Source organism: Schistocerca piceifrons, chromosome 1, assembly GCF_021461385.2.
Source record: "Schistocerca piceifrons isolate TAMUIC-IGC-003096 chromosome 1, iqSchPice1.1, whole genome shotgun sequence".
In the NCBI taxonomy this organism is placed as follows: domain Eukaryota; kingdom Metazoa; phylum Arthropoda; class Insecta; order Orthoptera; family Acrididae; genus Schistocerca; species Schistocerca piceifrons.
Window position 1 is genome coordinate 618,600,475 of NC_060138.1, and position 18,250 is coordinate 618,618,724.

Here is an 18,250-nt window from a genome sequence, read left to right on the forward strand (position 1 = left end):
TTCCAGGGGCAGATATGGACTCTGACCACAATCTATTGGTTATGACCTGTAGATTAAAACTGAAGAAACTGCAAAAAGGTGGGAATTTAAGGAGATGGGACCTGGATAAACTAAAAGAACCAGAGATTGTACAGAGATTCAGGGAGAGCATAAGGGAGCAATTGACAGGAATGGGGGAAATAAATACAGTAGAAGAAGAATGAGTAGCTTTGAGGGATGAAGTAGTGAAGGCAGTAGAGGATCAAGTAGGTAGAAAGACGAGGGCTAGTAGAAATCCTTGGGTAACAGAAGAAATATTGAATTTAATTGATGAAAGGAGAAAATATAAAAATGCAGTAAGTGAAACAGGCAAAAAGGAATACAAACGTCTCAAAAATGAGATCGACAGGAAGTGCAAAATGGCTAAGCATGGATGGCTAGAGGACAAATGTAAGGATGTAGAGGCCTATCTCACTAGGGGTAAGATAGATACTGCCTACAGGAAAATTAAAGAGACCTTTGGAGATAAGAGAACGACTTGTATGAATATCAAGAGCTCAGATGGAAACCCAGTTCTAAGCAAAGAAGGGAAAGCAGAAAGGTCGAAGGAGTATATAGAGGGTCTATACAAGGGTGATGTACTTGAGGACAATATTATGGAAATGGAAGAGGATGTAGATGAAGATGAAATGGGAGATATGATACTGCGTGAAGAGTTTGACAGAGCACTGAAAGACCTGAGTCGAAACAAGGCCCCCGGAGTAGACAATATTCCATTGGAACTACTGACGGCCGTGGGAGAGCCAGTCCTGACAAAACTCTACCATCTGGTGAGCAAGATGTATGAAACAGGCGAAATACCCTCAGACTTCAAGAAGAATATAATAATTCCAATCCCAAAGAAAGCAGGTGTTGACAGATGTGAAAATTACCGAACTATCAGCTTAATAAGTCACAGCTGCAAAATACTAACATGAATTCTTTACAGACGAATGGAAAAACTAGTAGAAGCCAACCTCGGGGAAGATCAGTTTGGATTCCGTAGAAACACTGGAACACGTGAGGCAATACTGACCCTACGACTTATCTTAGAAGAAAGATTAAGGAAAGGCAAACCTACGTTTCTAGCATTTGTAGACTTAGAGAAAGCTTTTGACAATGTTGACTGGAATACTCTCTTTCAAATTCTAAAGGTGGCAGGGGTAAAATACAGGGAGCGAAAGGCTTTTTACAATTTGTACAGAAACCAGATGGCAGTTATAAGAGTCGAGGGACATGAAAGGGAAGCAGTGGTTGGGAAGGGAGTAAGACAGGGTTGTAGCCTCTCCCCGATGTTGTTCAATCTGTATATTGAGCAAGCAGTAAAGGAAACAAAAGAAAAATTCGGAGTAGGTATTAAAATTCAGGGAGAAGAAATAAAAACTTTGAGGTTCGCCGATGACATTGTAATTCTGTCAGAGACAGCAAAGGACTTGGAAGAGCAGTTGAATGGAATGGACAGTGTCTTGAAAGGAGGATATAAGATGAACATCAACAAAAGCAAAACAAGGATAATGGAATGTAGTCTAATTAAGTCGGGTGATGCTGAGGGAATTAGATTAGGAAATGAGGCACTTAAAGTAGTAAAGGAGTTTTGCCATTTGGGGAGCAAAAAAACTGATGATGGTCGAAGTAGAGAGGATATAAAATGTAGGCTGGCAATGGCAAGGAAAGCGTTTCTGAAGAAGAGAAATTTGTTAACATCCAGTATTGATTTAAGTGTCAGGAAGTCATTTCTGAAAGTATTCGTATGGAGTGTAGCCATGTATGGAAGTGAAACATGGACGATAAATAGTTTGGACAAGAAGAGAATAGAAGCTTTCAAAATGTGGTGCTACAGAGGAATGCTGAAGATTAGATGGGTAGATCACATTACTAATGATGAAGTATTAAATAGGATTGGGGAGAAGAGAAGTTTGTGGCACAACCTGACTAGGTTGCAGCAGGTACTGGGAGATGAAAAAGCTTGCACAGGATAGAGTAGCATGGAGAGCTGCATCGAACCAGTCTCAGGACTGAAGACCACAACAACAACAACAGTTGGCATATAAACTTGTACTACTGTAGTAGGCATTGGCTTTGTGTCTATCTTGGCCACAATAATGCATTCACTATGCTGTTGGTAGTAGCTTACCCGCACTCCAATTTTTTTATTCATTATTAAACCTACTCCTGCATTACCCCTATTTGATTTTGTATTTATAACCCTGTATTCACCTGACCAAAAGTCTTGTTCCTTCTGCCACCGAACTTCATTAATTCCCACTATATCTAACTTCAACCTATCCATTTCCCTTTTTAAATTTTTTAACCTACCTGCCCGATTAAGGGATCTGACATTCCACACTCCGATCCGTAGAACGCCAGTTTTCTTTCTCCTGATAACGACGTCCTCTTGAGTAGTCCCCACCCAGAGATCCAAATGGGGGACTATTTTACCTCCAGAATATTTTACCCAAGAGGATGCCATCATCATTAAACCATACAGTAAAGCTGAATGCCCTCGGGAAAAATTACGGCTGTAGTTTCCCCTTGCTTTCAGCCGTTCACAGTACCAGCACAGCAAGGCCGTTTTAGTTAGTGTTGCAAGGCCAGATCAGTCAATCATCCAGACTGTTGCCCCTGCAACTACTGAAAAGGTTGCTGCCCCTCTTCAGGAACCACATGTTTGTCTGACCTCTCAACAGATACCCCTCCGTGGTGGTTGCATCTACGGTACGGGCATCTGTATCGCTGAGGCACGCAAGCCTCCCCACCATGGTTCATGGGGGGGGGGGGCTAATACTTATTATTTTTCAAATAACCAGAGTTATGGTTTTATGCAATATGTTATAATCACCACACAGAATTGAACCTTGTTGCCATCTACGTAACTTGCAGTGTCATTTGTTGTACTGTCATAGTTGTACACATTCTACACGTTTTTCAATGGGCCACTGAACCCAGTTGCTTAAGATTAGTTTATTAACCAATAGTATTTCCTTTAATTGTCAAATTGTGGTTGATTCTTAAAATCAATTATTATCTAGTTCTATTACAGCTTATTATAGCTCTATTACAGGTTATAAAACAATGAAAATCCTACATCAAACAGAAAAAGAAGTTGCTCAAATAAGTAACATCCAACAAGCAAAACGGATAGAATATTACAAGAACTTGTGATATGAAGAAAATTACTCCACAGGGAACATAGAAGATGAATTTGAAATAGGACATATAAACGACTTATGTATGAATGAATTAAGGGAAGCCCTCAACTCAAAAAAACGCACACAGAAAAGCTACTGGTATGGACAGTATAAATGCTGAATTACTAAAATATGGAGGCATCTTACTACAAAAGAGATTACTACATTTATTTAATACATGCTGGAGAAAGAGAGCGATTCCAAAAGCTTGGTCACAAGCAAAGGTGATACCACTATTTGAAAAAGGAGCTGCAATAGCTGTAAGAACTATAGAGGAATCAGATTATTTGACACTGCATGCAAAGTTTATGCAAGAATAGTGAATAATAGGTTAAAGATTATAGCTGAGAGTTTATTAGGTGAAGAATGAAGGGATTTCAGTGGGGCAGATCGACAACAGATGCAATATTTATAATAAAATGAATACTCAAAAACCTGTTTAGTGTTCATTGATTTTATTAAGGCATTCCATAATGTTGATAAACAGAAACTGCTGAGAATTATGTGGAAAAGAAGATATCTTCAACACACAATAAACATTTTAAAAAGCCTGTACAAACATTCGACTGTAATTTTAGATATAAATGTCACTCAAACACAGTCTCTAGCAACTAACAAAGTAGTAAGATGAGAGTGTAGCATTTCACTGACACTTGTTAACATCTAAATAGATGATGCAATTCGGAAATGGAAGGAGATTTTTAACAGGGGAATTAAGATTAATAGCAATTCCGACTTGAATTGTCTTTTATAAGAAAACAATGCCACACTGCTGGTACATTATGAAGGTGGCTCACAAAGGGAATAATTTTATTAGGTAAGGTTCGTGAATACCACTTGATGCTTTCAGAACAGAAGACAAAGTTAAATGGCTTTCAAAGGGAAATATCCTCTACAGATAAAAATTGTGATCAACAGTAGAGTAGAATAGGTCAAACATTTTAATTATGTGTGTTGTGACATCACTTATAAGTATGATGAAGACATACGGAAGAAATTAGCAAAGTATGGGAATACATGTGAAACAACAAACAGATTTCTAACAAATAAAATTAGGAAAGAAAGAAGACTGAAATTTTATAAGACAATTGCAGTTCCAATGCTTTTTATGGAAGTGAATCATGGATTATAAGTAAATGTCAAGAAAGTTGCATACGGGCAATAGAGATGAAGTTTCTAGGAGCAGTAAAGGGATGCACAAGAGCTGACAGATTTAGAAATTTGGAAATTATGGAAGAGCTGACTATATTTAACATCCCCAACTAAATACGCACATCAAAAAAGTTTTGCATTATCCCGGTTCCCAGAACTCGGGAAGATAGACATTGACTGTGGACACTGTATCACAGAGACAGTCCCTCTGACTGTTCAGAGATGTCAGTAAACCCACCCAAAGATGTAAACAACCATGCATGAGCAGCGCCTATTAGACGGAGCAGGTCTGACAGCCGATCAGTTCCAGTCGTTCCACCAGGAAAGAGGTACACGGCTCGTGTTGTCTGTAGTTCAACCATGACTAGACGGTCAGTACTGCAGTTTGATCGCATCTACGTTGTTACTTTGTGCCAGGAAAGGCTCTCAACAAGGGAAGTGTCCAGGTGTCTCGGAGTGAACCAAAGCAATGTTGCTTGTACATGGAGGAGATACAGAGAGAGAGACAGGAACTATCGATGACATGCCTTACTCAAGTTGCCCAAGGGCTACTACTGCAGTGGATGACTGCTACCTAAGCATTATGGCTTGGAGGAACCCTGACAGCAACGTCACCACATATGATGCGCAACTTCACTCCTGACGTCCATCTTTGCAACCACGACACCATGCAGTGCAGTACAGATGGGCCCAACAACATGCCGAATGGACCACTCAGGATTGGCATCACGTTTTCTTCACCGATGAGTGTCACATATGCCTTCAACCAGACAATCGGCAGAGACATGTTTGGAAGCAACCCGGGCAGGCTGAATGCCTTAGACAGTGGAGCAAGGTGGAAGTTCCCTGCTGTTTTGGGGTGGCATTAAGTGGGGGCCAGCGAATGCCGCTGGCGGTCATGGAAGTCGCTGTAACGGCTGTACAATACATGAGTGCCGTCCTCCGATTGATAGTGCAACCATATCAGCAGCATATTGGCGAGGCATCCGTCTTCATGGACAACAATTTGCGCCTCCATCATGAATGACTACCTTCAGGATAATGACATCACTCGACTATCAAACATGCCTGGGATAGATTGAAAAGGGATGTTTATGGATGACGTGACCCACAAACCACTCTGAGGGATCTATGCTGAATTGCCATTGAGGAGTGGGAAAATCTGAACCAACTGTGCTTTGATTAACTTGTGGATGGTATGCCATGACAATTACATACATGCATCAATGGAAGAGGACATGCTGTGCATATTAGAAGTACCAGTGTGTACAGCAATCTGGACCACCACCTCTGAAGGTCGCACTGCATGGTGGTACAACATGCAATGTGTGGTTTTCATGAGCAATAAAAAGTGCAGAAATGAGGTTTATGTTGATCTCTATTCCAATTTTCTGTACAAGTTCCGGAACTCTCAGAACCTAGGTGATGCAAAACTTTTTTTGATGTCTGTAGAAGAAATTGGAATGAACATCTTAATAGAATGAGTGGAGAAAGATTACCACTCCAGATAGTAACATTTAAGCTGGTTGTCAAGATGTCAAGGAAGACCAAGGAAGCGATGAGTACCATAACATGCAAATGACAAAAAAATGGCCTAATGCTTGAAGTGAAGATTATTATTCTTTTAACAGTGAAATTTTTGGGCTTATCTTTGGCCAAATAGACGCCATTAAAAAAAATTCATTTTGTCAAATGTGTGTTATGTGTGTGTGGGGGGGGGGGGGGGGGGGATTCATCAGAGGATTTAATCAGAAAGCTTTTGAGCTTTCTTTCCCTTGTGTGTGTGCCTGCTGACAATTCAACACTTCTGCTAATGGATGGGTGGTCTCTCTTGCTTCTAAATTATTCACTTTATTTAAACAATGGAAAATCCCGGATGGACTAATGACAATATTATAACAAGGATAGATTTATACATGCCATATAGAGGAGATGTTGAGTCACAGACAAGCACAACAGTCCTTCTGTTGTGCCCATCAGCAACTCAATATCTCCTCTATACAGCAGTAGTAATCTACCCTTGTCATAATATTGTAACATTATTTAACTTGTGGCATCATAAATATTCACTAGAAGAAATGTTCAGTACTGTACGTACCATGGTCTGGAATATTCCTGTCCACAATGATTACATCTTCCAAGTCAATGAAGTATACACTACCACTGGCATCTACTGCAATGTTGTCAGGTGAGACATCTGTCAGATAAAATCTGAAACCTGGGTGGTCATTTGTTAACTTCTTGGCAGCAACAAGAAGCTTTTGAGCAAGTTTTGCCCTTTCTAACCACGGTTTTGTGTAATATGTTGTTAATGTTTCTCCAGCATATTCTTCTATTATGAGCCTGCCACAGGCACCATAATAAAATGGAACTGGCCAACCATCTTCCTTTGGTAGGATCTGAAACAGAAAGCATGAGAGAGACAGGCAATGAAAAACCATTTATTGGAACAAATCTGAAGATCATACAAAAAAGGCCAGCCTGGCTCACAAAAGTGAATTACAGAAATGTCAAAAGATCTCAATTTATAGGTGTTCAAAGCAAGACACTGACCGTCTAAAAAAATAAAAATTTTAAAAATTAATTTTTCAGAGAGAAGTTAAGATTGTGATGCAGTATTCCACAGACTAAACTTGTGACAATTCACTACCTCTTACAGGCCTACACATGAATCAAAAGTTTATATTCTTTCTATCTTCCATTTGTAAATGGAATAAGGAATTCATACAATGTTTTTTAACTTGTAACTTTAAATCAGCAAAGCTATATTTTGAAGGATGCAATGAAACTAACTGTAGATAGAAATAAAGTGAACAATTAATGTCGTTCACAGTATACATGATGCTTTAAAGCAGAAGTTCTCTGCACAAATTTTGAACAAACTTTTCTTGCTCTTGGATTTCTGGGAGATAGCAAAATATTTAACAGATGCAGAACATTTTTTACATCAATAATTTGTATTGCTAGCAGTCTTATGTAAATAAATTAATTTTGTATATATGCTATGAAGCTATAACATGAATGCTTAAATGGAACTAAAAACAGTGTGGTTATAACTAAACTTTCACTCATGGAACCAATGTAGATGGAAAACTGTTTACTGTATGGGTACCCAACTTTTTGGAATTATGTTTAGAATGTGTGCTGTAGGATTTGCATCATTAGTAGTGTTAGTATCATGACTTGCTGTTAGGCACCAGTAATAGTACAGTGTCATAGGAGGAACTTGGGCCAAGGACCAAGGGCAAGCAGCATGAATTGTACATGTTACTGTGATTTGCTTCACCAACATGTTATCTCTGCTATATGGAGAGAGTGCTTTGAACTCAGCTGTTTTGATGCACAATGGTGCTCCACCCCACATTGCTTGTGAGGTCACTCAATTACTCCATAAAACATGAGGTCGAGAAAACTGCATCACTGGCTGATCATTCCGAACTGTGTAGACACCAAGATCACCTGATTTGAACCTGTGTGATTTAATGGTTACGGGTTTACCTGAAGGACAGGTTTTACCAAAAGGGCACTAACACACATTGGAGGTTGAAGATTAACATGGCGAAGGAGGTAGCCAACATCCCACCTGAGATGTTTCCAGCAGCAGTAGAGTAATCTCTAGAGAAGTTCCAAGCTGTCATGCAGATGGTCATCACAATGAACAACATTTGTAGACTGGTACGTAAACAAGGTATGTCGTTAACAAATATGGAAATTAAAATTAGTTTCTTTTAATGGTCTTTTCATTATTTCTCTTTTGCATGTCTTGAAAAATGTTTATACAAAGTTTCATTGTCCCAAGGTCACTTGCTTGTTTTTCATGTGGAGGGGGGGGGGAGGGGGGGGGGGCAGGGCGGCAGTCCCTCAAGTAGCGAAAGTTTAATTGTAATTGCCTTTATATCCTGTAGTTCATCAGCACAGTGTTCTGATTTTTCCCTTGTAGCACTGGCTTCAAAAACCTTAACAAACAAGTTGCACAAACTGAAGAGCAGTTTGGCCTCAAAATATTCAAAGAAAAAATATTAAATATGAGGTCTCATAGTACCCACTTACACCACACAGAATCAAACATTTACATAATAATCATTAATTAACACAGTAACTGTATCTTTTTGCTTCTGAAATCGGAACTGAAAATTTTTGCCAGGAACAGACACAAACTTGGATATACTGATTTCTTTTTTAGCAGTGGCCTTGACCTTATGGAATCCACATAAGCATCCTGACCTCCTACATAAGTATCAATGCCCTCTCACATGTTGAAAACTTATCAGTAACAGTTCTCCCAATATAACCACTACCAAAAAATAGGGGTGATGTGTCTTGGCTGATTAAACAACTGCAGCATGTTTTTATACTGTACTACACATGAAATGTGTTTTTACACTTACATATGAAATGCTAAATAAAAAATTTAGATGAGAAGAAAACTGTGCTAAGTAGCAGTTATCATGTTACCTTTGTTTAGGTATTAATTATATATGTATAAAAACATTATGTGGTTGGATGATTAATCACAGGTATTATTCTTCATGACTGCTTAACCTCTAGATTTATATGCATCTGATGCAGTTGCTATGGTAAGCAATGGTTCTCACACAAAACTCTGTTTTTGTGCTTACTACGAGGGTCACTCCAAAACAAATGCACACTATTTTTGTAAAAATACAGTTTTCATTCTGCATGTGTGAAAGTTTTACAGTGTGTAGATACATCCTTCCTGCTTGTTTTCAAACTTAGTTCAACCTGTTCCCACGAGTGGCGCCATCACAGCATGTCTTCAAGATGTCTGCTACACTTGACATTCCTCAACAGCAATGTACTGTCATAGAATTCCTGTGCTGTGAAAATGAGACAGTGGGAAACATCCACAAGCGGTTGAAAAAGATGTATGGAGATGCTGCTGTTGATCGCAGTACAGTTAGTCGGTGGGCCAGTAGGTTACGTGATGAAAGCAGGCATGGCAATATTGAGGATTGTCCTCGTAGCAGCAGGCCTCGTACAGCTCACACTCCAGACAATGTGCTGAGAGTTAACAAATTGGTGACAGCTGACAGATGCATCACAGTGAACGAATTGTCATGCTATGTTGGGATAGGGGAAGAAAGTGTTTGCAGAATACTGTAAGTGTTGGCATTAAAAAAGGTTTGTGCCAGATGGGTTCCCAGGATATTGACAGTAGCTCACAAAGGAACAAGAAAAATGTTATGCAGCGAACTTTTGCAACAGTATGAGAATTGTGGAGATGAATTTCTTGGTAAAATTGTGACAGGTGATGAAACATGGCTCCATCACTTTTCACCAGAAATGAAGAGGCAATCAATGGAGTGGCATCATGCAAATTCACCCAAGAAAAAAAAATTCAAACGTGTAAATGGACAAAAGGGGGACAAGAAAACCACAGAAACGCAAGAAATGGGATGAAGAGAGTAAAACAACAAATCAGATGACTGGTGCTGGCTGACTATGAGAATAAAAAGGAGAAGTCAGCCACTCTGCAACACATTAAAACCTCCACCCTAGTGCTTTTAGGGTGGAGGATAAAGGACATGCGCTAAAACTTAGATCAAATGATAAAAAACCCCACCCTCATGAATAAAACGTAAAACTAAATCAGCCAATAAGGCGTTGTCAGATAAATTTAGCAGCAACGAGTCCGGTAACCCAAGATTCCATCGCTGGGCAGTCAAAGTGGGACAGTGCACCAGAAGATGGGCCACTGTCAACCGGGCGCCACACTGACACTGACATGGGTGGCGCCACACTGACACTGACGTGGGTCTTCAAGGAGCAGGAGGTAACCGTGGGTTGCCCAAGCATGGCCAATGCGGAGCCAGCAGAGGACAACTAATTCCCTGCGAGAGGCCTGCATGGAAGACTTCCATACATTCGTAATCTCCTTCATGACACACAGTTTGTTGTGCGTACTGTTATGCCATTCCGTCTCCCAAAGCCGAAAAACCCTGCAGAATAAGTCGGAACACAGGCTAGGTCCAGAAATGCCCGTCTCCAGAAGCGGTTTCCATGTCTCCTGTTTGGCCAGCCTGTCGGCAAGTTCGTTACCTGGGATTCAGATGTGACCTGGGGTCCAGACAAACACCAGTGAACGACTGGACCATTCCAGGGCATAGATGAACTCCTGGATGGTTGCTACCAAAGGATGATGAGGGTAGCATTGACTGATAGCTTGTAGGCTGCTCAAAGAGTCAGTACACAGGAGAAATGACTCACCTGGGCAAGGGCGGATTTGCTCACGAGCATGAAATATGGTCACCAGCTCTGCAGTGAAAACAGTGCAGCCATCAGGCAAGGAGTGCTGTTCTATATGTCCTCCATGAACATAGGCAAAGCCAATCTGACCATCACACCTTCGAACCATCAGTGTAAACCACTTCATGGTCCCAGTACATGTCGAGAATCGAGAGGAAGTGACAGCAGAGAGTCGCAGGGTTAACTGAGGGCCATGTGAAAGGTCCAGGCGAAGTCGGGACCTAGGTGTACACCATGGACATGTACATGAATGGACCTCAAGTATAGGTGGTGAAGGGAAGCACTCCAGTTCAGACAGAAGGGATCGCACACGAACCGCAATCATTAGCCCTGACCTGGGCCGCCAATGCGGGAGATGGGCTGCCACAGTTGGGGAAAGGACAACTATGAACATGTGCAATGGACCTGGCAAGCAGTTGTGCATGCCTAACATTCAATGGAGGGACTCCAGCCTCCACCAGGACACTGGTCACCAGGCTCATTCCAGGACAACCTGTTAACCTGTTGCTAGGCGAATGCCACACTGGTGCACTGGGTCAAGTAAACGCAACACCAAGAGTGTTGCCAAACCATAAACCACACTCCCATAGCCAAGGCAGGATTGAACAAGGGCTCTGTAGAGCTGCAGTAGCATAGAGTGATCTGCACCCCGGTTGGTGTTGCCCAGGCAGCAGAGGGCATTGAGATGCTGCCAGCATTTCCGCTTAAGCTGACGAAGATGAGGAAGCCAAGTCAATCGGGAATCAGAAACCAATCCTAAGAATCAATATGCCTCCACTACAGTGAATGGATCACCAGTAAGGTAAAGTTCTGGTTCCGGATGAACAGTACAATGCTGACAGAAGTGCATGACACACGACTTCACAGCTGAAAGCTGGATGCCGTGGGATAGAGCCCATGACTCCACCTTGTGAATGGTTCCCTGTACGCACTGCTCAGCAAAACCAGTACTGGAGGAGCAGTAAGAAATGCAGAAGTCATCCGCATACAAAGAAGGCGAGACAGATGGCCCTACAGCTGCCGCTAGACCATTAATGGCCAGTAACAATAGAGAGAGACACTCAGTACGGAGCCCTGCGGGACTCCATTCTCCTGGATATGGATGGAACTATGGGAGGCACCAACTTGGACACAGAAAGTATGAAGCAAAAGGAAATTTTGTATAAAAATTGGGAGTGGGCCTCAGAGACCCCACTCGTATAATGTGGCAAGGATATGATGTCCCCAGGTCGTGTCATACGCTTTTCGTAAATCTTAAAAGACGGCAACCAGGTGTTGACATTTATGGCAGACTCGAGGGTCACAAGATTATCAGTGGTAGAACGACTCTGGCGGAAGCTGCCCTGACATGGAGCCAACCCAACTGCTGAAACACCATACATTCCAGCAGCATACAAAGAACTTTGGTGAGGCTAATGGGCCAATAGCTATCCATATCAAGCGTGTTTTTATCAGGTTTGAGCACCGGAATGATGGTGCTCTCCCACCATTGCGATGGAAAGACACCGTCACACCAGATCCAGTTGAAGATGATGAAGAGATGTCACTTGTAGTCAGATGCGAGATGTTTAATCATCTGACTGTGGATCCGATGTGGCCCAGGAGCTGTGTCGGGGCAATGTGCCAGGGCACTGAGAAGCTCCCACTCTGTAAATGGGGCATTATAGGAGTCACTGTGGCCTGTAGTGAACGAAATCACTTTCCCTTCCAGCCACCAATTGAGAGTGCGAAAGGCTGGGGAGTAATTCTCGAATGCAGAGGCTCGAGCATAGTGCTCAGCAATCCCTTTTTCGTCAGTAGGTAACACGCCATTTATGTTAACACCAGGGACACCTGTTGGGATCTGGTACGCAAAAAAACGTTTGATCCTTGCCCAGACTTGGGAAGGTGACGTATGGCACCCAATGGTCAAGACGTATCTCTCCCAACATTCCTGCTTCCGTCGTTTGACAAGATGGCAAACGCAGGCACAGAGCCGCTTAAAGGCAATGAGGTGCTCCAGGGAAGGGTGCCACTATAGTGCTTGCTGACATTCCTTAATTGCTTCAGTGACTTCCGGTGACCACCAAGGGACTGCCTTTCACCGTGGGCACCCTAAAGAGTGAGGGATTGCGTTTTCTGCCACAGAAACGGTAGTTGTAGTCACCTGCTCAACCAACACATCGATGTTACCGTGTGGGGGAGATTCAACGGTGACAGCAGAGGTGAAGGGTTCCCAGTCCACCTTGGTTAAAGCCCATCTGGGGAGGCGTCCATGTGCCTGATGCCAGGGCAGTGACAGGAAGAAGGGGAAGTGATGTCATTTGCTCTCCAGTGGATAGATGGGAGAAGGCCAGGACTGCAAACTGAAAGATCACTGGCCAAATATGTGCCATGTGCCACACTGAAATGTGTAGGGGCACCTGTCTTTAAGAGGCAGAGGTCAAGTTGTGACAGTAAATTTTCGACATCTCTGCCTCGGCCAGTAAGCACGATGCCACTCCATAAGGGGTTATGGGCGTTAAAATCCCCCAAAAGTAGGAAAGGTTTAGGGAGTGGTCAAACAGTGCAGCCAATGCATTCACCATCTGGAGGAAGATATACATTGCAGACAGTTATTTCCTGTGTCATCCTTCCCCTGACAGCCACAGCTTCAAGAGAAGTTTGAAGTGGCACATGTTCACTGCATACTGAGTTCAGGACATAGACACAAAATCCACCTGGCACTCGATTATAGTCGCTACGGTTCCTGTAATATGCCTTATAGCAGCAGAGGGCAGGGTTCCGCATTGGCGGGAACCAGGTTTCCTGGAGGACAAATGCATAAAGCAGGTGTAAAGCTCAAAGTTGCTGTAGCTCATCCAGGTGGTGGAAAAAACCGCTGCAATTCCACTGGAGGATGACATGATCGTGAGGCTGGGAAGGCAGGGAACATCCAATGAGGCAGTTTACACCTCACAGTCACCTACTACCACCAATTTATTTCCTGAGCAGTCTGTATCCATGGTGTCTGAGGATCCGGCAAGATCTAGGTCCTCAGCAGATGCCAGAATCTGCACCTCATCCTCAGAAGCAAAGCTTGTAGGTAGTGGTGGTGTGGGTGCCACCAAAGGTCCCTTGGTTTTGGGGTCTTCTTTTTGGATTTCTCTTGGTGCTCCTTGGGTTACTATGGCTGGAAGGGCTTAACTGATTCAGTCTCCGAGACTGCGAGACTGAGGATGATCATGAAGCCTTACGACCAGCTACTTTTGGGCACTTCAGCCACTGGCGGGAGTCATCTTTCCCACCAGCAGAAACCTGGGAAGAGAGTGACCAAAGGGACCCCTTCCTAGCGAGAGGAGCCAAAGAAGACTTATGCTTCTCTGGCTGAGAAGTGGGGACTGGTGTCCCCGATGGTTGGGGGGACAGTGCTCCCAAGGTAGGTGGTGCAGGAGCAACAGGGAGGGAAGTGCCCCCCCACCATCAAGGGGACAGGTATAGTCTTCTGGCTTGGAGAGCCGACCGGAATTCGCAGGACAGATGGGGCTACAAGTGTTCTTGTAGCGGCGGTGTAAGAGAAGGTCATAGCCACAGGATGTAGACCCTCATATTTCCACTTAGCCTCAGTGTAGGTCAGTCGGTCCATGGTCTTGTATCCCATGATTTTCCTTTCGCACTGTAAGATCCTGCAGTCTGGGGAACAGGGGAATTATGCTCTGCACAGTTGACACAGATGTCCACAATCTCGACATGTAATGCTGGAAGTACAGCGGGAAGACGTATGGCCGAACTTCCAGCACTTAAAGCACCGCATAGAGGGAGGGATATATGGCTTTACATCACAGCGGTAGACCATCACCTTGACCTTTTTGGGCAATGTGTCAGCCTCGAAGGCCAAAATGAAGGCACAAGTAACAACCTGAATGTTCCTCAGACCCCGATGGATGCGCCTCGTCGCTCTAAGCTGGCGTGCAGCTCATCATACTGCAAAAGAAGGTCCCTGCAGAATATAATACCCTGGACCATATTTAAGCTCTTATGGGGCGTGATGGTTATGGAAACATCCCCCAGATTGTCACAAGCGAGTAATGCCTGTGACTGGGCAGAGGATGCTGTTTTTATCAAGAGTGACCGTGACTGCATTTTGGACAAGCCCTCCACCTCCCCAAACTTGTCCTCTAAATGGTCTACAAAAAACTGTGGCTTCATCGAAACAAAGGAGTCCCCAACAGTTCTCGTACATACGAGGTACCGGAGTGAGTAAGGTTCACTGTCATCCTTAGCCTGGCGTTCCTCCCATGGTGTGGCCAGGGAGGGGAATGATTTAGGGCCGTACTTCCTTGCATTGTACTAAGACTTAGAACACTTAGGACTGCTGGTGTTTGATCACCAGCAAGTGATGACATGGTATGCTTTATTGCACGTCATCTTCCCTGATGTCACCCACACTGACCAGGGGCCGACCCCACGGGCGCCACCAAACCGCATCAAAGGCCACCTGGCAGAATGGACATTGCCGGGAGTCCCAATGCCCCAGGGTGACAGGCACCTACTCCTTGGCATACATGGGGAGTTAACGGCACAGTCATCAGCAGAGCAATCCCTGCGTTGTCAGGGGGCTACAACTAACAGGTTACATAGCGGCCCCACCACAACGGACTGGCTACCATGCTGGATATGAGGTGCAAACAAGTCCTTGGTCATCGTCGGCACAGAAAGTGACACTGCATAGTGCATGGTACAAAACGCACCCAGGAAGGTGTCCTCGCCCAAGAGATGGAGAATGAGCGGGACTGCAATACAATGACGAGAAAGCGGGCTACAGATCTCAAGGCATGATGGACATGATGCGCCATGTAAGGCACCCTTCCCCAACTGGCTTGCTCTTCGGAAAAATTTTGAAGAATGGAGGTCAAACCCTACAGGAGACCATCACATAAAGGCCGAAACATGTGAGACTCCTTTTAGTCGCCTCTTATGACAGGCAGGAATACCTCGGGCCTATTCTTATCCCTGGACCTGCACGGGGAAGGGGTGGGGGGGTGGGGTGGCTCTGTGTATAAATGTTCTGCATATAGAGGGAATATCCAGTGACACTGATATTTCAGATTGGACCAATGTTGTTTTACACTGGGAAGATATAGATTGGTACATATTACACAGGATGATGATAAAAGAACAATAACAATTCTTGTGTATGTAATATTAGCAATTAGAGCCCTTGTGATATTTGTACTGAAATGTGTTACAGATACTTTGACAACTATTTACATTGCAGCTGTACCACACTAACCCACTAACTATCATAACATACCAGGTGATCAAAAAGTCAGTATAAATTTGAAAACTTAATAAACCACGGAATAATGTAGATAGAGAGGTAAAAATTGACACACATGCTTGGAATTACATGGGGTTTTATTTAAAAAAAAATGTTCACAAAATGTCTGACAGATGGTGCTGGACAGCAAAACGTCAGTGACTGCTACCATGATGGGTGAGAGGTACGCCGATATGTTACAGAATCGCATCATCCCCAGCCTGGCTGATAAACACCTGCTGGAACGTACGATGTTTAAGCAGGATGGCACTCCACCCCATATTGCTAGATGTGTGAAAGATCTCTTGCGTGCGTCATTTGGTGATGATCGTGTGCTTAGCCACCCCTTTCATCGTGCTTGGCCTCCCAGGTCCCCAGACCTCAGTCCATTTGATTATTGGCTTTGGGGTTACCTGAAGTCGCAAGTGTATCGTGATCGAATGACATCTCTAGGGATGCTGAAAGACAACATCTGACGCCAATGCCTCACCATAACTCCGGACATGCTTTACAGTGCTGTTAACAACATTATTCCTCGACTACAGCTATTGTTGAGGAATGATGGTGGACATATTGAGCATATCCTGTAAAAAACATCATCTTTGCTTTGTCTTACTTTGTTATGCTAATTATTGCTATTCTGATCAGATGAAGTGCCATCTGTTGGACATTTTTTGAACTTTTGTATTTTTTTTGGTTCTAATAAAACCCCATGTCATTCCAAGCATGTGTGTCAATTTGTACCTCTCTATCTACATTATTCCGTGATTTATTCAGTTTTCAAATTTATACTGACTTTTTGATCACCCGGTATTTCATAATATCCATTATGAGAACTGACCACTCCATTTGACATTTTATACCTTACGGCATGAAAAAATATTGTGTTTTGGTGATATCTTTAGTTTCCAAGATGTGGTTCCCTGCATACTAGTGTCTTTTGTAGACACTAGTTGATGATAGCACAATAAGACAAAAAATGGTTTGTAATAAGCAAATATTAGTGGAATGATGAGCATTTTGTTTGTTTTCAAAGCTTGGATATACAACAGTCTACTTAGACCTAAGTAATATACTAAGGTGACAAAAGTAATGGGACTTCCTTTTGTCTGGCATAATGCAGCAACTTGATGTGGCATGGACACAACAAGTCTTTGGAAGTCCTCTGTAGAAATATTGAGTCATACTGCCTCTATAGCCATCCATAATTGCAAGTGTTGCCAGTGCAGCATTTTGTGCACAAACTGAACTCTCAATTATATCCCTTAAGCATTTGATGGAATTCATGTCAGGCAATCTGGATGGCCAAATTATTCACTCAAATTGTCCAGAAAGTTCTTCAAATCAATCACAAGCAATTGTGGCACGGTGATATGGCAGATTGTCATAAATAAAAATTCCATTATGTCTTTTAATGGCTACAAATGGTCTCCAAGCAGCTGAACTTAAACATTTCCAGTCAATAATCAGTTCAGTTGGACCAAAGGACCCAGTTCTTTCCAGGTAAACACAGCCCACACCATTATGGAGCCACCACCAGCTTGCACAGTGCTTGGGTCCATGCCTTTGTGGGGTCTTTGCCACACTTAAGCCTTACCATCAGCCCTTACCAAATGAAATAAGGACTCATCTGACCAGGCCATGGTTTTCCAGTCATCAAGGGTCCAACCAATATTAGTCATGAGCCCAGGAGAGGCACTGGAGGCAATGTCGTACAGTTGGCAGAGGTACTCACATCGGTCATTAGCTGCCTAGCCCATTAACACCAAATTTCACTGCACAGTCCTAACTGATACATTTGTCAAATGTTCCACATTGATTCATGCAGTTATTTCACACAGTGTTGCTTGTCTGTTAGCACTGGAAACTCTACACAAATACTGATGCTCCTGGTCACTAAGTGAAGGCCATAAGCTGCTGTGTTGCCACGGTGCAGGTAATGCCTGACATTTAGTATTCTTGGCACATTCTTGACACTGTGCACAGCAGAATATTGAGTTCCCTAATGATTTCCAAAATGGAACGTTCCATGCGTCTAGCTCATTCTACCATTCCACATTCAAAGTCTGTTAATTCCTGTCATGCGGCCATAATCATGTCAAAAACATTTTCATATGAATCACCTGATTACAAATGACAGCTCTGCCAGCGCACTGTCCTTTTATACCTTGTGTGCCACGATACTACCCCCATCTATATACACTATATGATCAAAAGTATCTGGATACTCGCAAAAACATAAGTTTTTTATATTAACTGCATTGTACTGCCACCTACTGCCAGGTACTCCATGTCAGCGACCTCAGTAGTCATTAGACAACATGAGAGAGCAGATTGTAGTGCTCCG

At 43.0% G+C, this 18,250-nt stretch overlaps 1 protein-coding gene across 1 annotated transcript in view; it reads right to left on the minus strand.

The window, feature by feature from the left end:
- LOC124804174 (divergent protein kinase domain 2A) overlaps window positions 1-18,250 on the minus strand; it is an 87,859-nt gene that overhangs the window by 57,901 nt on the left and 11,708 nt on the right. The window contains exon 2 of the mRNA XM_047264732.1: window positions 6,457-6,757. Within this exon, the coding sequence (XP_047120688.1) occupies window positions 6,457-6,757 (301 nt within the window). The remainder of the gene's footprint in view (window positions 1-6,456; window positions 6,758-18,250) is intronic.